The sequence below is a fragment of the Talpa europaea genome (assembly GCF_964194135.1).
Source record: "Talpa europaea genome assembly, chromosome: 14".
NCBI classification, from domain to species: Eukaryota; Metazoa; Chordata; class Mammalia; order Eulipotyphla; family Talpidae; genus Talpa; species Talpa europaea.
In genome coordinates this window covers 1,935,304-1,956,648 of record NC_140082.1, presented here as the reverse complement: position 1 = coordinate 1,956,648, position 21,345 = coordinate 1,935,304, and the positions used below count along the sequence as shown (strand labels likewise).

Genomic DNA, 21,345 nt, shown 5'->3' with positions numbered 1-21,345 from the left:
TCGCCGGCTCCTGGCTTTCTCGGTCCTTTGCAGGGATCTGTTTGAACCACCAAGTTTGGCGTTTCTGCCTGTTTTTCTCTGCATATTGTTTGGCTGTTCCTTTTGCAACGGCGACCTCGGGGAGACAGGCCTGACAGGGCTGAAATCTTCAGGCTTCTCCTCCCTCCTGAAGTCGCCATGAGAGCCCTCACCCAGGAACGGCACTGCTGGTCCTGTCCTTCCTCACGCCATGCGTGAGGCTGCAGTTGGGGGGTAGAGGGGACCCCACAGGCCTTCGCGGTGGGCTGAGGAGCCGGCAGGGTCATGCTGCAGTGGCCGAGACCCCGTCCGCTGACCGTGACCCCGGCAGCTGTGTCGTGAGCCGAAGACGCTTTGGCTCAAGAAGTGCTGTGTCTGTGCGGCCTAATTAAGCCAGAATTAATCCTCAGGAAACCCAGACTTGGCACCGTCTGTTGCCCGGGCTTGGAATGCTAATTCTCCCTCCGCACAGAAGGTGGACTCACTTCAGACTCCAGCCTGCCCCGGGCTCGGCAGACACCCTTGGGGCGGCCGGATTAAAAAGATCTGAAGCCTTGTGATCCGGGCTTGGGCGGGCCTGAACCGGGCCGTGGGCATCTGCACAGCAGCAGGACTGGCCGCTGCCACCCAGGAGCCTCTGACAACCCACTCGGCGTCCACCCCCGCCTCCTGCTCCAGCCACTCAGGAGATCTGGGGGCCCCGTGGAGGCGGGCGGGTGTGAGGTTGCCGATATGGGCGCCTGTCATGACCCCAGAGTCTGCCCCCAGCCCCCGGCTGGGCCCCTCCTGTCCTGGGCTCTGCCCTCTGCGGCAAGTGCGAGTTCTGGCCTCCCTTATCCCTGGGTGCTAGGCTGCCCCCGCCCCCACCTACCCCCCACAGAAACGCACCAAGACGCCCTCTGCCCCGCCCCACCCGCGCGTCTGGGGGACAATCATTTCTTGCTCAGCTACCCCTCATGTGGCCTTGTGATATGGGGTGTCCGTCCAGTGAGTGTGGCCCTGTGCTCAGAGGGACCAGCATGTGGGGGTCTCCATGCTCAGGCGCTTTGTGGCTGAGCTGCGGGTGTTGGGGTGTTGGGAGGGGTGAGCTGAACACTGCGGGCACTTGTCACCGCTCGTGTGTTTGTAACTCTTGCTGCGACTGAGCTGAGCGGGGCCGCCCGGGCCTGCCAGCGCTCGGGGTCACCCGGGGCGCCGATGTTCATACCCCTGCAGAGTTTGGGGCGCCCTGGGAGGGTCTTGCAGGGCCATCAAGGTCTTCACGCGTGGAAGCCCCGTTCACAGGGCATGGTTTAGGTAACGGGGTGTTCAGAGAGGCGCGATTGTGGGGACAGACACACAGACGGCTTTGCTGATGTGGGGTCATGTGGCGTTTGGGGACCTGAGGACAAAAGTCAGAGAGGCCGAATAGACGGGGAGGCCAGACGCCAAGCTTTAAGTTGACAACCCTTCTACGTTAAAAGCAGCAACTCAGCGGAGGCTGCCTCCTCGTGGTGTGTGTGGGGCGCGTGGGCTTTAATGAACGTGTTACTACCAGCAGGTGAAAGCTGGCAGGTTCGCAGTCATGGACGGGACCCAGCTCAGCTTGGCCTCTGCGCGGGGCAAGGGCGACTCCAGGGCGTGGCCGCGGGAGGACCCGGGCTGACCTGCTTCCCGGCCCTGGGGAGGCCGCTCACAAGGGGAGCAGCGGGTGCAGCTGTCCCCAGGCTTCCGGCGTCCCGGACCAGCCGGCAGAGCCCCGGAGGCCCCGGCAGGGCGTCTCCTTCGGCTGCTGCCCACGAGGCTCCGGCTTGGCCGCAGGGGCGGGGTGCAGTGCGGGCAGCTGCTCTATCGCTGGGGGCTCACAGGCGGCCGTGGGCAGGAGCAGGGCCGCTGTCGCCGCGCGGGGAGCCTGGTGTGGCGTGCCCCTAGCTTACGGCGCCGCGTCCGGCCGGGTTGTTCTCCTGCGTGGGGGGTTTGTGGGAGGGCGAGCTGGGATGGACGTGTCCTTGTGTCTGGGATCTCTATGGTCTGGGGTGGGGGGCCCATAAAACCTGTTTGTGGTGTGTGTTCAGGACTGGACGTGCTCTCCCCCAGCAGGAGGCCCACGCCCCTCCCGTTCTCTGGTCCCTACTCAGACGTCCCCGTGGACGGCGCCCTTGTGAGTGCTGGGAAGAGAAGCCCCCACGCCCCACGCAGGCACTGACGCCGCTGTCCTGCAGCAAGAACTTCCCGCATCTCCTGGGGCAGCTCTGGAGTCCAGGGGGGTGTCCAGCTGCGGCTGCGGGCCATGCCCAGGGCTGTGCCCTGTGACGGGGAGTTGGTACCACTGTCCACGTCACACCCCTGCTCAGCCCAGCGCCGGCACCCCTCTGGGTCTCTGGCGGGAGCACGGAACAGCCCTACCGTGCAGGACGGCGGCCCAGGGGTATGGCGGCCACAGGGGGCTGGAGTAAGCTTCGTCCACTGCACATCCACGTTCATCACCTTGAAAAGTAGATCAGCGACGCCTCTGTACAAGCTACGAAAGCGAAAGCGCTCTCATTTAAGACGGGTGTGTCTGGAATTTAGATTTTTATCTAAGATCTGGGGCTGTCAGATGTGGAGAATCCCCAGCAGGAGAGCTTGGCCCAGGCCTCGGTGGAACTGCTTCGTGGGGTGCAGCCCCGGCCCCCTGGGGGACTGAGGATGTTGCAGGACCTGAGGGTGCTGATGGAGTGGAGGGCGCGGGCTGGAGCGTCTGTGCGCTCGCGTGCCTGGAAGGGCCCCTGCAATCCGGGGCCTGGGGGCTCCCGGAGCAGCTTCCAGGCTGGCCCGGCGTGAGGAGGAGACGAGGCTCAACCCACAGCGCTTGAGTCTCTTCCTTTCTGCTTTTGTACCGCTGGGAAGAACCCCCCAGGACACCACTGTTCTGTCCTGGCACGAATCCCCCTCCCTTCGCCCACCCTCAGGGGCCTGGCAGCCAAGACAAGCCTGACTCGGCCCCGCGCGGTGACGGGATGTTCCGAGTCCGCCCTCCCCGCAGACGCATTTCCTGTGGGCCGAGGAGAGTCGCTGCTTTCTCAGCGCCCCATGCCTGCCGGCTCGCTCTCGGCCAACACTAATTAGCGCCTGTGTTCACTTCTGTCTTTGGCATCTCAGAGTAAGAACCAACATCCTGGAATTGTTTCTGTGTGACGCAGAGAGATCTTGGGGTGCGCCAGGGAGACCCGTACGTCCCCCGCACCCTGCGCTGGGCAGACATCGCCAGAGCTGCCCCTCCTCCCTGCCCGCTCTCATCGCCTCCTCTCCGCCCAGACCCCCTCTGGGCCAAGGTTGGGGTCGATGGAGTCCCGTGACTGGGTTTTGGGTGTCGGCCGGGTCGACCGCGGCCCCTGTGCTGTGTCGTGTGTGGCATTGTGGATGTTTGTTGCTTGGTCCATGCTTTAAACTCCTGCCACGCAGTTTCATCGTGGCCAGAACGTACCCGCTTCATATGCAAATTCATGGGTTTCCCCGTGAAACTCAAATCAGTCAGGCAAACACTTACCTTTTCTCTGCACCCGAAGATTTATGTTCATTTTCTAGAATTTCGTACAAATGAAACGATACGAAGTAGCTTCTTCTACTTGGTGTAAATAATTGGAGATTTGCCTGCATTGCCCCGAAGACCAGCGGCTGGTTTGTTTTACTGCCGGGGAGTGCTCCCTCGGCGGTGCTCCCCTGCTTCTCCATTCGTTGATGAACGTTTGTGTGGTTCTTGACTTTTGGCTCTCGCAGTGAAGGTCATTAGAGGTGTGCATGCAAGTTTTCTCTGGACTTCCACTTCGCTAGCACAGAAAAGCTGTATCATGTGGGGAGTGTATGTTTAGCTTTTCAAAAAAATTGCGGGGCTGTTTTCTAAAGTGGTTGCTCTGTTGGGCATTCCTACCACTGCGTTTTGAGTGTTCTGGTATCACCCTGTCCTGTCAACACTCGAGAGGGTCAGCTTTTAAAATTTTAGTCGCTCTCATAGATATATGCAAGTTTCCCATTTTGGTTTTAATTTTGCATTTTCCTAAAGGTGAGTGACACTGAGCATCTTTTCATGAGCTACTTCCTGCCTCAGGTGTTCGATCAAGTGGCTGTGCGGGTCTTTTGTCTGTTTTTTAAAATTGGGTTTTTTTTTTTTTTTTATGTTTCAGTGTAGGTGGTTCTCTTTCTGCTGACAGGTCCGTTCTCAGATATATGGCCTGAAAATACTTCCTTCCAGTCTGTGGTTTGTCTTTTCATGTTCTGCACGTTCTTCTAAAGAACAGAAGCTTTTCATTTTGACGAGTTCCAATCTATCAAGTTTTTCTTTTATAGTTCACATTATTCTTATGGTAGTTAAGAAATACTAGCCTGTCCACGCAGGGGGAAGGGCACACGGGCTGTGGGGGTGTGGGGGCGACCTGCACGGGGTGGGGTGACCCTGGGCCCGGAGCCACACAGTGTTATAAACCAGTGTTACCCCAACAAGAGAAAACGAAGGGAAAAGGAAATAAGAGCCTAATCCAAGTTCACAAGCCTTTTCTTGTATACGTTTTGTACAAGTTTTATAGTTTTGTCTCTTGCATTTCCTTCTGTATTCCATTTTGAGTTAATTTTTACGTGTGATGTCAATCGAATCTTTTACACGTGGCTGTCCGGTTGCTCAACACCGTTTGTTTTAAAGTCTGTTGTCTCATCAGCCTTTTTGAAAGTCCGTTGCCTGGGAATGGGGGCGTGTGTGCATCTCAGTGCTGTCGGCGACCTTCGTGTCTCCTGCTGGGACGCCCCTCGGCCTTGCAGGAGCTCCGGCGAGCTCTGTGACGGGTGGGTGTGGATCCTGAGACCGTGGGCTCACGATTGTTTTGACTAGTCTCAGCCTCTTGCATTTCCAGATAAATTTTGGGGTGAACTTGTTAATTTCAGCCAGAAAGGCAGCTGGAACTTGGGAATTTGGATAGACATTCCGTTGAATCTTTAGAGGGAATTGGGGAGTTTTGCCCTCTTTATAGTCACGGTCTCCTGGCCGTTTCTGGGGTGCCCCTCCTGGATGAGGCTCCTCCCAGCAAGGCTTTTGGTTTTCAGAGCACACATTCTGCACCTCCTTCTGCTATGTTTGTCCCTGAGTATTTATTTTTTGAAGCCATTCTCACGAATCATTTGCGTGATTTCGCCCATTGCCTGCTTGCGTGCGGACAGCGGGGCTTGTGTGCTGGCCTCGTGCCCTGAACTTGTTATTGGTTTTCATAGTGTTTCCGGTGGATTCCTTAGGACTTGCGCTCCCGAGGCCATGTCCTCCGTAAAGGGCTTACTCCTTCCTACCAGGCTGAGGCCTCTGACTCCTCTGTCCTGCCTTGATGCCCTGGCGAGAGCCCCGGGAGATGCTGGGCAGTGGCCGTGAGAGTGGACGCCCTGCCGCGTCCCCCATCTTGGGGAAAACGTTCACGTGTCCATGAAGTATGATGGCGGCTGCTTTTTAATACAGGCCTTTGTCCTGCTGGGAAACTTCCCCTCTGTTTCGAGTTTGTTGAATGCTTTTGTCATGAGGGGGTGTTCTGTCAGATTTTTTGGGGGGTGCCTGCTGAGGTGATCGTGGGATGTTTGCCTTTTATTCTAACGATACAGACTTATAAGGCTATTTTAGAGGAAAAAGAAAGGGTTTGAGTGATTTTATAACTCTTGATGCCTCTTAGGTTGGGAGCGCATAACTCTCTGGGCACCTCTCTTGGGATTTGCTTTAATTTTCACGCCTTAGGTTTGTGAATCAGCTGCCCTCGGCCCCCTGCGGCGCGGCCGGCCGCGGCCTCCGGGTGGGCGGTGGACGGGGCTCTGTCCACGCCTCCCTCGGTGGCCCTTCCCGCCTCGCGGGCCCCGGAGAGGCGGCTCGGGACGGGCCCGCGGGGGTCGGGGAGGGCCGGGCGCGGGCTCCGGCAGGGGCGACGCGGACCCCGGGGGCCGGCCCCGAGGAGGGAGCCCCAGGGGGCGCGGGCAGCCCCGCGCCGGTGCCCCTGGGGAGGCCACGGCCGCCTGGGCGGGCTCGGGAAGGCCCCGTCGCGGCGGAGGACGGTCTCGGGCGATGCGCCCCGCGAGGCCCGCTCCCTGCCCCCCCACCCCCCGGGCCCTGCGGCGCTGCAGGCGGCGCGTCTGACCATCGGGGCGCCTCTGACCATCGGGCGCGCCAGCAGCGCCCGCGCCCCGCGTCGGCCTCCCCCGCGGGTCCTCGGGAGCATCTCGGTGCATCTCCGGGCCCCCCCAGGTCTCCAACACCTGCGACGCCATCTTCGTGAACGGGCGGGAGATGAAGAGCAAGGTGGACACGGTCGTGAACTTCACGCACCAGCACTTCACGGCGCAGCTGTTGGTGACCGTGTGGGCGCCGCGCCTGCCGCTGCAGATCGCGCTCTCGGACGCGGAGCTGAGCCAGGTCAAGGGCTGGCGCGTGCCGGTGCCGGCGGCGGCCGACAGGAGGTGAGGGGCGCGGGGGGCGGGGCGGGGGGCGCGGGCGCGCGGCGGCTGAGCCTGCGCCCCCCAGGCCGGCGCGGGACAGCGAGGACGAGGACGACGAGGAGCGCCGCGGCCGCGGGTGCGCGCTGCAGTTCCAGCGCGCCAAGGTGCGCGTGCTCGCGCAGTTCGCCGCCGAGGCCGGGCCGGGCCCGCCGCGCTTCCTGCTGGGCCCCGACTGGCAGTTCGACATCACGCACCTGGTCGCCGCGTCCATGAAGGTGGAGGAGCCACGGGTCGCGCAGCTGCAGGAGGGCCGGACGCTGGTGGGCCGGGAGCCGGGCATCACCACCGTGCAGGTACGCGCGGCCGGCCGGCGCCCTGTGCGCGCGCGCGCGAGTGTGCAAGTGCGTGCGTGTGCAAGTGCCTGTGCGTGCGTGCGCGCTGCGAGCCCGGCCGGTGCTGTGTGTGTGCATGTGTGCACGTGTGTGCGTGTGCAAGTGCATGTGTGTGTGTCTGCGAGCCCGGCCAGCGCCGTGTGCGCGTGCGTGTGTCCAAGTGCGAGCGTGTGCAAGTGCATGTGTGTGTGTCTGCGAGCCCGGCCAGTGCCGTGCGCGCGCGTGTGTGTCCAAGTGCGAGCGTGTGCAAGTGCATGTGTGTGTGTCTGCGAGCCCGGCCAGCGCCGTGTGCGCGCGCGTGTGTCCAAGTGCGAGCGTGTGCAAGTGCATGTGTGTGTGTCTGCGAGCCCGGCCAGTGCCGTGCGCGCGCGTGTGTGTCCAAGTGCGAGCGTGTGCAAGTGCATGTGTGTGTGTCTGCGAGCCCGGCCAGCGCCGTGTGCGCGCGCGTGTGTCCAAGTGCGAGCGTGTGCAAGTGCATGTGTGTGTGTCTGCGAGCCCGGCCAGTGCCGTGCGCGCGCGTGTGTGTCCAAGTGCGAGCGTGTGCAAGTGCATGTGCGTGCGTGCGCGCTGCGAGCCTGGCCGGTGCTGTGTGCATGCATGTGTGCACGTGCGTGAGTGTGCAAGTGCATGTGTGTGTGTCTGCAAGTCCGACTGGCGTCGGGGTGTGAGTGCGTGAGATTGTGCATGTGTGTACTGAGTGTGTGTGTGAATGTGCGTGAGTGCGTGTGTGTCTGAGTGTGCACCTGCATGTGTGTCTTGAGCACTGTGAGTGCATGTGCTTGAGTGTGCCTGCGAGTGCGTGTGAGTCTGTTGAGCGTGTCTGAGTGTGTGTGTGTCTGAGGGCATGTGTGCATGTGAGCATGTGCTTGTGTGAGTACGGAAGTGTGTGTACTTGTGAGTGTGCACGCAAGAGAACCACGAGGAGCCACAGCGCATCCGACACGCTCCGTGCTCTCAGCCTCGCCCCAGCATGGAGAGCCGCCTCAGCCAGGGGGGCTGCCCGCAGGCGACCGTGTCCCCCAGCGCCTCCCCTCCCACGTGGGCCTTGAGATGCTGGCCTTCTGTTTTCCTAACCTCCAGGGTTAACCACTGGTTTTCGCACACCGTGAGCCGTGGCAATATGATTTTTACGAAACTTCTACTAAGAATACTTAAAAAAAACCCGCAGTTAAGTGCTCTTTTGTTAGTAGCAGTATTTTTAGCCAGTTTTTTAAGGCAGTTTGACAGGATAATTATGCAGAACTCGTGCAGCCTATCTTTTTAATAAATTTTTTAAATGTTACAGTTCATAGTTAATCAGGTTATATTTTCATTGTTACTGAATTACTGAAGTGAACGTTTGACAGAGCTGGAGTAAAAAAAAAAATACTCTGTTGAGGATGCGCTGGCTGACGCCATCCCGCGCAGGCCACATTGTGTCCCCACGAAGGTCCTAATTCCGTCGCTCGTCGCACCCCCCACTCCTGTCACCCGATTTGTCCATTTCTTCCCCTCTTCTGATAACGCTTTTTGGCCTTACAGTCTAAAAGGTGATTTCTGTTTTACTTCGGTCACTTGTTTTTGTTTCTTACCTTCCACGTGTGCGCGAGACCACAGGTGCTTGTCTTTGTCTGACTCAGGTCACGGCGGCCGCCCCTCCGGGCCCCTGGCAGGCACTCGGCCTTCTTTCTTGCCGAGTAGCCTCCCTCGTGTCTGCAGAGTGTCACCTCACCCGCAGTGCTGGACTCCTCACGCTGTCGTTTGGGGTTCCTCTTAGTGCTGGGCAGACTTTTTATAATCACCATAAGCTTAGCCACTCAAAACAACATTAACATATTAAGTCAGAGCACAGCGGGCCAGAGTCCAGGGGTCCAGGGGAGCTTACTGGGTTCTGGTCAGGGATGAGGTGGGTGTGAGCTCGTGCTGGGGGGCCAGCGTCTGCCCCTGTGTCTGCCACCCGGGACCACTCTGCTCCCGGAGCCCCACCTTGGCCCTCAAGGGCCCCCTCGGCCCTCAGCTGGTCCAATGCTCCTTTCAAGGGCTCCCCACGGTCCTGCCTCTTTCCCCCCAAGTGTCCGTTGTTGGGCAAATGTCACTCTTGGCTGCTTCCCTTCCAAGGTGCGCAGTTTTGAGCGTCTGCCTTTAAATCAAATCAGGCTCCTCTTGGAGACTACACGGCTGTGATCATCGCACGACACTGGGGTGGGGGGCTGCTCGTGACACCCCTGCCCCGGCAAGTGTGATGAACACTCGCTCCTGGCTCGCGCACCCAGAGTCCACCAGCTGGTTCACGTAGCAGGGGACGGAGGGGGCTTTGGCGGAGACCGCGGTTCAGGGGCTGAAGTGACTGGCACCTCTCTGCTTCCTCCAAGGTCCTCTCCCCGCTGTCTGACTCCATCCTGGCGGAGAAGACGGTCACTGTGCTGGACGACCGTGTCACCATCGTGGACCTGGGCGTGCAGCTGGTGGCCGGCCTGTCCCTCTCCCTGCAGCCTCACCGAGCTGACAGAAGGGCCCTTGTCTCCACGGTGGCCGCCCAGGACACCCTCCAAGCCCCACAGCAGGTGGGGCTCCCCAGTCCTTTAGTCCTCCCTGCCCAGGCAGCTCTCCCCCGCCCCCCGCAGAGCTCAGGGGCGCCCTGGTTGCTGGCGCTGGCCAAGGGACGCTCCTCTGGCCTGGCCCGGCTCAGGGAGAGCTGGCGGGCACTGATGCATTCTCCTCTAAACGCCCCTAAATGTCCAGATCGCGATGTGCCCTTTGCTGTGCGGCTCCAACTCTGATACTTTCATCAGGTCCTGCTTCCACGTCTGCCCGAGCAGGCGGTTTGGATGCTCGGAACTTCCATTTCGGTTGCTTGGAACACGCAGTGCCAGTGGGCACCAAACCGCTCCTGACGCATGTCACCAGCTCCGACGCGCGTCTCCATCTCAGTGACGCCGGCGGTCAAATCTGGAGCTCCCTGATGTGGTGCCCCCGAGCCGGCCAGGGTCCCCATCCTCCCAGCCGGGCGTGCTCTGCTGCCTGTCAGCGCCGGCCTCTTAATAAAGGATGTTCTCCTCAGCAGTGGCCTGATGAGTGGCACCCGACGCTGCTTCAGATGAATGGCCTGGTCTTTCGGGTGTTTTGCAGAAAGGTCAAATTCTGTTGCATACCGTGCAATGCATTAATACAGACCCGACGGCTCCATTAAAGTCCATTATCTTTCCCGCGCTGCAGCAGGCCCGGCCCGGCATGGCCCCTCGCTCAGGGCAGCCCAGAGCCGCTCAGGATCATAAACCACGGAAGTATATTTTTGTCGGCCTGTAGATTTAAATGACCCAAAGAAACCCTGCTTGTGCCGGCAGAGTCGAAGCAATCTGTGGTAACGTGACGCTTCCTTTTCCTTTTTCCCAGGAGGCCATCGTCAGCGCTTGGATTTTGTTCAGTGACGGTTCGGCGACACCCTTAGACATCTACGACCCCAAGGACTTTTCGGTCACGGTCTCGTCGCTGGATGAAATGGTGGTGTCCGTCCCGGCACACCTCCAGGCCCAGTGGCCGGTGGTGGTGGCAGAGGGCGAAGGGCAGGGGCCCCTGATCAAGCTGGAGATGGTGATCAGTGAGTCCTGCCAGAAGACCAAGAGGAAGAGCGTCCTGGCCGTGGGCAAAGGCAACGTCAAGGTCAAGTTTGAGCCACATGTGGGCGAGCACCCAGGAGGCACCAATGACATCCAGGGCATCCACCGGGAGTACAAAGACCAGCTCAGCAACTCCATCGAGCGCGAGGGGAGCCAGGAGCGGAACATGCAGCAGTGGCCACAGCCCGGCGCCCCCTCTGGCCACGAGGACCGCACCAACAGCACAACCGGGCAGCCGACCGGGGAGGGGCAGGGCCGGAGGCCCCTCAAGGGCGGAGGCCCTGACGCCTTCACCAGCTTCCCCGCGCAGGGCAAGTCCCCGGAGCCCAACAATCCTAGTGACCTCACCGTGACCTCCAGGGGCCTGACCGACCTGGAGATCGGCATGTACGCGCTGCTGTGCGTCTTTTGCCTGGCCATCCTGGTCTTCCTCGTCAACTGCGTGGCGTTCGCCTGGAAATACAGACACAAGAGGTCGGCGGTGAGCGAGCAGGGCAACATCCCGCACTCCCACGACTGGGTGTGGCTGGGCAACGAGGTGGAGCTCCTGGAGAGCCCTGCAGACCTCACCCTGCCTTCCGAGGAGTGCGCCGGCGTGGGGGACCGGGGCCTGCAGTTCGAGGAGCGGAACTTCCTCCTTAACGGGGGCGCCCAGGCCTTCCCTGGCGCGCTGCTGCGGCCCTCCGACCGCGCCTACGACGAGGACGTGCGCGACGAGCCCCTGCACCCCACGGGGCCCAGGCGGAAGCGCGTCAAATTCACCTCCTACACCACCATCCTGCCCGAGGACGGCGGCCCCTACACCGACCCCATCCTGCTGGACGGCGAGGACAGCGTCCAGTGGGTGTGCCCGGACCTGGCGCTGGGCGCGGGGGACTTCCGGGACTACGTGGGCCGGCTGCACGACCCGCTGTGACCGCCTCGGTTCCCATCACCTTTATGCCTTCTGTGTCTGGCGGCGCGGCCGGGCCGCGGGAGGGGCGGGTGGGCCTGGGGGCCGTGGGGGGCCGGGGCACAGTCCGCCCGGGGAGCCGGCGCCCGCGTGGGCTGGAGAGGCCGGCGTGGGCGCTTCTACTCCCAGACCTCTTAAAGCACAGTGGACGCTTCCTGCCCTTGGCCTGAGAGTGGACAGACGGCGGCCGCCCGTGGGCCCCTCACTTGTTATTTTTATATGCTTTTGCACCTGCACCCGGTTCCTCTGACCTCCGGATGGCGAAGGACAGAAACATAGACGTCCATGCGGGCCCAGGGCTCTGCCGGCGTCCACCTGTCGGCCGGGGCCTGGTGGCCTGCGGCGCGCGTCCTCGCCCTGCCCGTCCTTCTGTCTGTCCGAGAAGCTCTACTTCAGCTTGGGGCGAGGGGCTCACAGGGCAGGGCATCGTGAGCCCGGGGGGCAGACTGTCCAGGGTCACGTGAAGGACGGAACCCCAGGAGTCCCGAGCCGCAGACGTGGAGCTCCCCTCCTGCGTGTGAAGCTTCCTGGGGCTCCCCCTGCACCCTCGGACCGGAACGCGGGGGAAGAGCCGTGTTTCCCCCGTGGGCCCCCCCCCCGTGCTACACCGGAGCTGCGCGTGGAGTCACCCCGCCGGGGAGGAAGTCCTGTGGGGTGTCCCGCTGTCCCCGAAGAACGTCTGGACGTGCCAGGCGCGGGGTCCGCCGGCGAGGGGCGCCCCGAGGCGAGCCGCCGGGCGCGGAGGGAGGGCGCGCCCCAGCGCCGTGGCATAAGGGGCCGCCAGGTCTGCGGGAGCCACGCGGGGCACAGCAGCCCGAGCGAGCCGGGATGCGGTGACGGCGCCCCCGGGGCGGCGCTGCCCTTGGGGGAGCTCCGAGGAGCGGGCTTGCGGGGCCTCCTGGGTCCCTGGAGGGCGGGGCTGGCGGCGGAGTCCGGGGGCGCCGCTGTGTCGAGGGCCCCCCGCCGCTTCTCTGGGGTCTGCGCGGCGCCGCCTCCTGCAGCCGGACCCACAGGAACGCGCGTGTGTGGAGGGCCAGGGTCGGCCGGGGCCGGAGCCGGGCGGCTGCTCTGGCGCCTAGAGGGAGGCGGGGAAGCCCGGCTGTGGAGCTCTCGGGGTGGGGGGGCTCCGGGGGCGCGGGCCGGGACGCTCAGGGCCCGGGGCAGCGCCTCCCAGGGGCCCCGCGCCTCCCCGGCTCCGCCCGCCCCGCCCGTCGAGGGTGCCGGCGCTGACCCGCGCCGCCGGGCTCCGGGCTCGCTGCGGGCTGCGCGCCGTCGGGCCCCCTCGGCTCGCGGTACCAGGCGGGCGGGGCCCGCGCTGGGGTCCCCGATGGGCCCGGAGGGGCCGGCCCCGCGGAGCGCCCCCGAGTCGGCTCTGAGCGGCCCCCGCAGAGGAGACGTGACACCCCGGTTTCGGGCCCCTGTTTCCTCTCCCAGGTGGTGACAGGATTGAGGCCCCGCGGGGCTTGAACCCGGGGCGCTGCGTTTGAGAAGAAGCTGAAGGAAGGACGGAGCCCGCGGAGCCCCGGCTCCGGGCGCAGCCGCGGCGCCTCCCTGGCCTCCCCGCAGCCCCCCGCGCCCCCCGCGCCCCGCGGTGGCCACGGAGGCCCGCCCCGGCGTCTGCGCACCCGAGCGGGGTGGGGGGCGGGCCGGGGGGCCACACCGACGCCCGGAGCTGCGGCCGCGCCCCCCAAATCAGAGCGAGCCCCGGTGGCGGCGAGCACGGGCGCCCCCGAAGCGCCCCCCGGACGCGGGGCCCCGGGCGCGGTGAGCTCACACGTCATGACTTTGGGATTTTTCCTTTTTCATTTTTTCTGGAAACACCGCAGAGACGAGAGGCTTCATTTTCCAGCATAAAGTATATTCTAACCGCAGGTGACGCGTCATTTTTAACATGAGAATAAAACATTTAAACGTTCGTCGGAGTCGCGTCGTTCGTCCGCGGGGTCCGCGGGGTCCGCGGGGTCCGCGGGGTCCGCGAGGTCTGCGGGGTCCACGAGGTCTGCGGGGTCCACGAGGTCCACGAGGTCCGCGAGGTCTGCGGGGTCCGCGAGGTCCGCGAGGTCCGCGAGGTCTGCGGGGTCCACGGGGTCCACGGGGTCCACGAGGTCTGCGGGGTCCACGAGGTCCACGAGGTCCGCGAGGTCTGCGGGGTCCGCGAGGTCTGCGGGGTCCACGAGGTCCACGAGGTCCACGAGGTCTGCGGGGTCCACGAGGTCCACGTGGTCCACGAGGTCTGCGGGGTCCGCGAGGTCCGCGAGGTCTGCGGGGTCCACGGGGTCCACGGGGTCCACGAGGTCTGCGGGGTCCACGAGGTCCGCGGGGTCCACGAGGTCTGCGGGGTCCGCGAGGTCCGCGAGGTCTGCGGGGTCCACGAGGTCCATGGGGTCCACGGGGTCTGCGAGGTCCACGGGGTCCGCGGGGCCCACGGGGTCCCGCCCTCGAGCGCCGAGAGCCCCGGCGCCCCCGCAGCGCGGCCCCCTCGGCCACGCGCCTCCCGCGGCGTCTTCGTGTCTGCGCGAACCCGCTTCCCTCCCGGGCGCAGCCCTGCCCGCTCCCCCGCGCCCGCCGTGCCCTTGCTGTGGCTTTGGGTTTTATTTATTATTTTCCCCGACCCCTTATTTGGGTCCCCCCCATTCCTCCCACTCGCCCCCCACAACAGACCAGTCCTGCCCTGGCGGCAGCGTGGCCGGAGCTGCTCGGACGGCGCCGTGGTGGCAGGCCCCGCCCACGACAGGCCCCGCCCACGACAGGCCCCGCCCACGACAGGCCCCGCCCACAGCAAGCCCCGCCCACGGCGTCTGGTCGGTCGGGTCACAGGTCAGCGGCCAGAGGGTGGGGAGGGGTGAGGAGGGGCTGGGGGGTGGGGGAGGGGGGTGAGGGGAGGGGGGGTGAGGGGAGGGAGAGTGGGGGGGTGAGGGGGGTGGGGGGGAGGGGGGGTGGGGGTGAGGGGGAGTGGGGGTGGGGTGAGGGGGAGGGGGGGTGGGGGTGGGGTGAGGGGGAGGGGGGGTGGGGGTGGGGGGAGGGGGAGGGGGGTGGGAGGGCAGGAGCGAAGCCGGGGGACTGTCCGTCCTCCTCGGCGCGTTTCCGCCCAGGCCCGCGGCGCCGCCTGGGATCCGGCGAGAGAGAGGGGCGCCCCTCCCGGGTCTGGGCCGCGCAGCCGGGCCTCGCCCTGCCGTGGGGCGCAGCGTCCCCTCGAGGGCTCCTGCCGCACCTCGTCTTGGGCTCCCCGGGGTCCCCCAGACCCTGCGCCGCCCAGAGCGGGAGCTGAGCTGGGCCGGGGAAAGGGGCCGCCTCCTGGGGCTCCCCCCCTGCAGGGCCCCAGGGGGGGGCAGGACAGCGGGGGGCGGGAGCCGCAGGGCGGTTTCCTGCGCTCTGGGGCGCGTCAGGGGGGCCTGGGGGGGCGGCGGGGGGTGTGGGGGGCCCTGCGTGGGCCCCGGCGTCCTCCTCCCTTGAGGGCGACGCCCGCCCGCGTCCGTAGGGTCGGAGCCTCTGCGGGCTCGGGGCGGCCCGGGCGGGCGGGGGGTTGTCTCTCGGGGCTCGGCCTGGCCGTGTCCCCCGGGGCCCCAGACACCCCGCTGCCCCCTGCCCGGCGTCCTGGCCTCTGGGCGTGGCCCGCCGTCCTGTGGGGTCCCCCGCCTTCGGGAGGGGGCGCAGCCCGGAGGCCAGGGAGCAGGTTCTGAAGGGGTCCCGGGTCCCGGGTCACTCAGCAGCCCCGCACCTGCTGCGGCTTCCCCGGCGCTGCCCGGAGCCGGGCCTGCCAGTGGCCTGGGCGGAGGGCGCGGCGGGAGGGAGCGCGGGAGGGGGGTGCTCACCGCGGTCCCGGGGCCAGAGGACGCCCACCGGGAACATCGGGGTGGCGGCCCACCGGGAACATCGGGGTGGCTGTCAGCTGTTCAGCTGAGAGGGGCTGGGCGGGCCAGGCGCCTTCCTCCTCCGGGCGGACATGGGGGGCTGGGAAAGCTGGTCTGTGTGCCCTGTCCCTGCAGATCGTCCGCCTGTCCCGGACGGAGTGTCTAACGGACTCTCCACTTTCATCAGAAGCCGAGACGGAGGGTGTTCTGAGGGGTGTATTCTGAGGGGTGCATTAGACCCCCTGGATGCAGGGGTGACCCAGCGGCGGAAGGGGCGTCTGCAGCAAAGTGTCTGGGACAGGTGTCAGCCCCTCCTGAGAAAGGGTGGAGTTGCTGAAGAGAAAAGCCCTTCCTTGTATTCACAGTTGACTAATGGGGCTTGGAACTTTTTATAGGGTCTCTTATCAGACCGATGCTGGATATTTTCCTTGGGAATTGCTGGCAGATGGGGGTACAGGGCGACTGCACTTCTCCATCCCGTGGGCAGGGAAGGAAATCAGCCAGATTCCTGGACTCCTCGAAACTCTCCGTAAGTGCAGGACGGAGCTCTGGACTGTGAATAGCGTCAGAGGTGACTGTCCACTTTCGTGTCTTGTGCAGCCGGAGGCCGGGGCAGCCCTGGGAGGTTGCCCCGGGAGGCAGGACAAATGTGCTCTGGTTAATTTCATATAAGCCACATACTCAACACCGCATCTTGACGTGCAGGGCTTTGGGGAAGGCCACGCCCAATCCCAGAAATTCCTTGACTTGCACTTATCATGGGTCTTGGCATTTCACAATTAGCATATCCGTTTCTTTGGGCTCCTCAATGCTACCCGATACTGATGCCCAACAGCAGATTGTTCAACCAGGTGACTTTCAACAAGGATGGTGGTTGTCTCAGACACCAGAGAGTCTAAAGCTGGGCAGTTTTAGGGCTAGCTCAGGAGTTCTTCCATGTTTCCAGACTGTCTTATCACTACATGCATATTGGTTAGTGCTTAGTCTGCTCATGGTCGCAAGGTGGCTGCCAGAGCTCCTGGCATCACATCCTCATCCTTCACGTACAAAAGCAGGAAGAAGTGTGTGTGTGTGCGTGTGCGTGTGCGTGTGTGCATGTGCACGCGCGAATCAGTTAGTGCATTTTCTCATGTAACATAAAATCCAGAAATAAGCAACCAAACAACACCTTCATCTCTCCCTGTGTCATCCTTAGCCTATCCCCGTCATGTGTCGTGTCCTTGGTCTGTTTTATAGGAAATAAGGAACGAGGCACAGGGGGAAGGGTGGAGAGAAGATGCCAGGTGAGTCTTGGGTCCACGAGCACTCGGGGAGCCTCGGCTCCTGGCCCTGCCTCCTTCCCGTCGGCCATCAGAGCTCAGGGAAGTGAGGAGGAGTCGGTAAAATGCTGCTAGCGAGACCAAAACTCGGCAGGAGGGAGCTCCGGGAGCTTGTCCTGGATGGCCGGGTAGGGGCTGACCGCCGGGTGCACGGCCTGTCTGAGGCGCCAGGGACTGAACCGGAGGACGGGCTCCCTGGGCCCAAGCGGCGGGGACACCGGCTGCCCCCAGGGTTCTCCACAAGTGGCTTCAAGGCAGGTTGTTCCCCCTAGTACACAATGCAGACACCCCCTTTCTGTGACTTCCCGTGACGGCAGCCAGCCTGCCCGCTGACCCGCGGGAGGCCTCTACGAGCCTTGACCCTGGCAGGGAGGAGCACCCATCGGGAAGGGGCAGTTTGAAAGTTTATTAAAAAATACTTGGTAAGCGAAGACGTGCCCAGAGGGCAGCACGCATCCGAGCATCCGTCTCCTCCGTCACGGAAGGATGAACAGTGGCCACTGTGTCTCCCGTTTCCACCAGCCTGACCCCAGGGCGCTTCATGATGACCCCCCCGACGCCGAGCCCCCGCCTGCCAACATTGCTCAGCTTTCCTTCCCGCACACTTGCCGGGGATAACCTCAGACCCCCTCGCACATCCCTGACTGGTGTTGGCCCAGTGTCCCCGCCCTGCGGCATCCTGACCTGGCGTTGGCGTCGCCCTTACGCCACCCCTGCGACGCCACCATGCTGCCCCATGTCACCCCTACGTCACCCCTAGGTCCCGCCTGAGTCGCGCCTCCCGCAGCACCACGTCGCCCCTGCGTCACCCACGTCTTCCCTTCGTCGGGATGGGAGAGGCTCCGACGTGCTTCTCCGACCGCGCGACAGTTTGCTTTGAAAAAGCAAATAAAGTTTAGTTTTCCTAGAAAACTAAAGCCACAGGCGATCTTACTCCGGCGCTTGTCACATGCCGCCCACTCTTCTGGAAGAACTCGTCTTTCGGCTTCCGAGGATTTGTCCTTTGCTAGAACCTCAGGTCCAAGATTAAGGAAGAATCCGAAGCTGCCGCCGAGGTGGCGAGGCGTAGACGTGCGTCGTCCTCCCAGCTCCGGAGAGCCACACGCTGTTTTCACGCACGTGCTTGCACACGCTGTCGTGCCCAGGAGGCCCCGACGGCGACGAGGCGCTACCCAGAGGGGCCCAGTGGTTTCCGCGTGGACGCAGCAGCAGGGCGGATAAATGCCAAGTGTTACACCTGTCACCCGGGCCCCGGCCTTCTCCTTGAACCGGGTCTGGACCTCTGCGCACATGTCCCCGACGTCCTCGAACTCAAGCTTTTCCAGGTGTGTCTCATGCAGGACCTTCGCTAGGCCCCCTCGGCGAGCACCCGCTCGTGCCGCCATCTTGGTCTGCATGGTCTGTAAGTCAACCTACTGCTCTACTTAAAAAAACGTCATTTAAAGATAAATCACATGGCGGGGTCATGAATGTATAGCTCCTGACTTGATCTGTCATCATCATTCTAAATTTCAGCACAAAATCAATGCATTTTGAATCACGGCGCGGCACACATCAGCGGTTTTCAGAAAGAGCTGGGATGGTGGCAGCAATCAATAAGAAATGCCAAGCCAAGGGGGCATCCAGTGAGTGACGCGACCGCCCTACGTCTACCCAGACAGAGACCCACGGTGACTCGCGAGGCATCTGGGGGTCTTTCTGGAGGGGCAGCGTGGCCGCCTGGACACAGCCTCAGGTGTCGGGGATTTGACCTTCAGTGTGTGTAGATGAGCTTTCATTTTCCCTTTAGGTCCAAAATTGTCATAAAGACTTTCCCTTTCGGTCCAACATGTCACCCCATGTTCTCGCCACTCCTTTTACCCAGCTCCCACATTTTTAGTCTGTTATGGACACCCTTGGGGTGGTTTTCATATTTGCCACTTGCAATGTTAATAACTTAGTATTTTTCTTTGCAACTATGTTGCTTAAGTAAAAGTGTTCAAAATGGAAGCCACGCGAACACTCTGGCTGGAAAGCCAGGACCCTTTGCTTTTATAACCAAAAGATACTAAGAAAAGAGCAACCATGAAAATTGGCTTGGCCACTCTGGGTCGTTCACGCCTCCACGTCCATCGCGGGTGTTGAGAAGCAGAGTGTGACACACAGAGGCACACGGAGAAGACTTGTGGCGTCCTGCTCGGGGGATGTATTATGAGAGTTCGGTGCTCGGATGTGTGGCAGCCATCTTGCTTCTATGAGGCCCAAGATTGCACATCACAGCCAAGGACTGAGGGTGGTGGCGGCCAGAGGACGGAGAGCCAGCTCCGCTGCTCTCCAGTGCTTCGCGCAAAGTAACGCATGTCCTTCTGGATGAAGGAATTATTCCTGAATCTCCTACTCCAGCTAAACACCTTGCTGGTGGATACAGTTGGTCCTGTTTACTCCTGCTTGGGGCCCTGGGAACCACACACGACTGGCGGCCTGGCCCTCTGCTTTGGGGTGTCCTGCTCCTCCCCGCATGTCCTCCAGGGTCCGGCTCTCACCATGTCACCCTCCTCCATGGCCCCAAGTCCCCCTGGGGGGTCCCTGTTTTGGGTTGGGGGGCTGTAGCCAGTTTCCAAGTAGATTAGTGATTAGACTTAGATCAGCAATTCTAGAAACCACCACCAGGGCCTTGGGAAGCAGGAACACAGGAGGCCGCGGGGCTTTGCTGCCATAGTTGATGTTGGTCTGGACAGACTGGGGACCCGCGTGGCGCCTCTGGGGCTGTAAGCGCCAATGGCCCTGCAGCCCCTCTCACACCCCCCAGCCAGCCTCTCCCCATCCTGCCCCTGGAGATCCTCACTCCCCGCTACCCAGACCCCTTCCCAGAGTGGCCGAGATCTGCTAAGTTATTATTAAGATGCTTTTCTTCTTTAAAATAGGTCAACTTTTTCTTAAATAAGCTTATTTCAAAGGAAACTTGAAGCCACTCCCATCAGTGCCAAGCCAGTATTATTTGCCACAAAATGCCGACAGCCCCCCTATGCCACGAACACAGAAAGGTGGTTGCGTTCTAGGGGCCCTGAGACCCTGAGCTCTGTGGCTGGGCGGCCTTTGATCAAAGGAAGGTTCTCCCGCAGCCACAGCCTGGACATCGCAGGATTTCTTCAGATTTGTCAGAGAATCAACAATAGAGCAGCAGGTCCCCATCTGTGTCAAATACTGGAGAGGGCCGGCCCCTCCAGACCGGTGGGGAGACCCTCCGTTTGCTCCTGAGGGTAAAGAGGGTTCTTGAGTGACACTGGCCCCCAAATGTGACCTAGAGGACGTGACAGTGCAGGTCTCCCACTCAGGGCAGCAGGCGGCTCTGGGACCCTTGGGGACCCCCAGCCCACATTTCCCGTCTCCAGAACAAGGGGCCCTTGGCCTCCTGCCGCCTGGGAGAAGCAGCCCAGCGCAGGCGTGGGCCCCGATGAGCGGCCCGGCAAGGTCACGCCAAGGTCACCTGCTCTTCCAAGCCTGCAGGAGCCCGACGGGCGGGGCTGCGGTTCGCGTCCACGCTGGGGAGCTGCCGGCCCCCCGCCCGCGCGTGCACCGCAGCCCCGCATTTTAAAAGTTGCTGAAAAAAAATATTTCCTGGCGAGCGGAGACGGCTCGGGGCGGAGGTTCGGCGTCTGCGTGGGGACCCGCGCGTGGGGGGGGGCACTCCCGGGGCCCGCGCGGGGCGTGGGGGGCCCTCGGGTCCTGACCCGCGCGCACCTGCGCTTCTGGACGCCGAGCCCGGGGCGCCCGCAGCCCTTCGGGGCGACGTCCCCACGCCCCTCGCGAACCCCAGGCCCTTATCTTGCCGGGCCCGGCTCGCGGGGCGGTTTGCTACCGCGGGGCCCGGGGAGACGCACGCGCCTCAGCAGGTTTATGAAAGGGCTTTTAATCCACGAGGGCTTAGCCCGCCCAGAGGGGCTGCAAGCGCGTCGCGCCTTCGCGGGCACGCGGGCGTCTTTCCTAATAACCGCGCTCGCTGGAGTGAAGATTCTGGACCGAAGCTGATGAATCGACATGTGTTTCTAAAAATCTGTTTCTGCCGATGGCTCCGGACATCCGCAGCCTCCTTCACCCCTCCTCCTCCTGGGGCCACGGACGGCCCGGACGCGGCTCCCGCCCAACCCGCCGGCGTCTGAGCCGCGGCCTGTTCACCTGCACGTGGGGCGCTCAGCCTCTCCCGCAGGCGTGGCGCGGGCCTGGGGGGAGTCTCTGGGCTCCACTGTGCTCGCAGAGGGAGCTGCCCTGGGCAGCCTTTCACGCAGCGCATTTTCTTCTCCATTTGTCTCGGGCAAAAATTGATATCAAACAATTTTATGTCCATTTTTCCTTTTAGGATGAACACTTTGTCCTACTGCCGGCTTGACAGAAAGGGCTCCCGTATGAGCCTGCGAAAGAATGGCTGATGAAGATAAAGATGATAAAGATGTGATGGTGGTGGTGATGGTGGTGGTGATGGTGGTGATCGTGGTGGAGGTGGTGATGGTGATGGTGGTGATGGTGGTGATGGTGGTGGTGATGGTGATGGTGATGGTGGTGATGGTGGTGATGGTGATGGTGGTGGTGGTGGTGATGGTGATGGTGGTGATGGTGATGGTGGTGATGGTGGTGATGGTGATGGTGGTGATGGTGGTGATGGTGATGGTGGTGGTGGTGATGGTGATGGTGGTGGTGGTGATGGTGATGGTGGTGATGGTGGTGGTGATGATGGTGGTGATGGTGATGGTGGTGATGGTGGTGATGATGGTGATGGTGGTGATGGTGATGGTGGTGATGGTGATGATGGTGATGGTGGTGATGGTG

At 62.7% G+C, this 21,345-nt stretch overlaps 1 protein-coding gene across 1 annotated transcript in view; it reads left to right on the top strand.

Annotated features, from left to right (window-relative positions):
• TMEM132B (transmembrane protein 132B) overlaps positions 1-11,336 on the top strand; it is a gene marked incomplete at both ends in the record, with an annotated part of 201,275 nt that extends 189,939 nt beyond the window's left edge. The window contains 4 exons of the mRNA XM_084253165.1: positions 6,242-6,453; positions 6,518-6,785; positions 9,176-9,367; positions 10,197-11,336. Of these exons, the coding sequence (XP_084109291.1) occupies positions 6,242-6,453; positions 6,518-6,785; positions 9,176-9,367; positions 10,197-11,336 (1,812 nt within the window). The remainder of the gene's footprint in view (positions 1-6,241; positions 6,454-6,517; positions 6,786-9,175; positions 9,368-10,196) is intronic.
• Between the last annotated feature and the right edge of the window lie 10,009 nt (positions 11,337-21,345).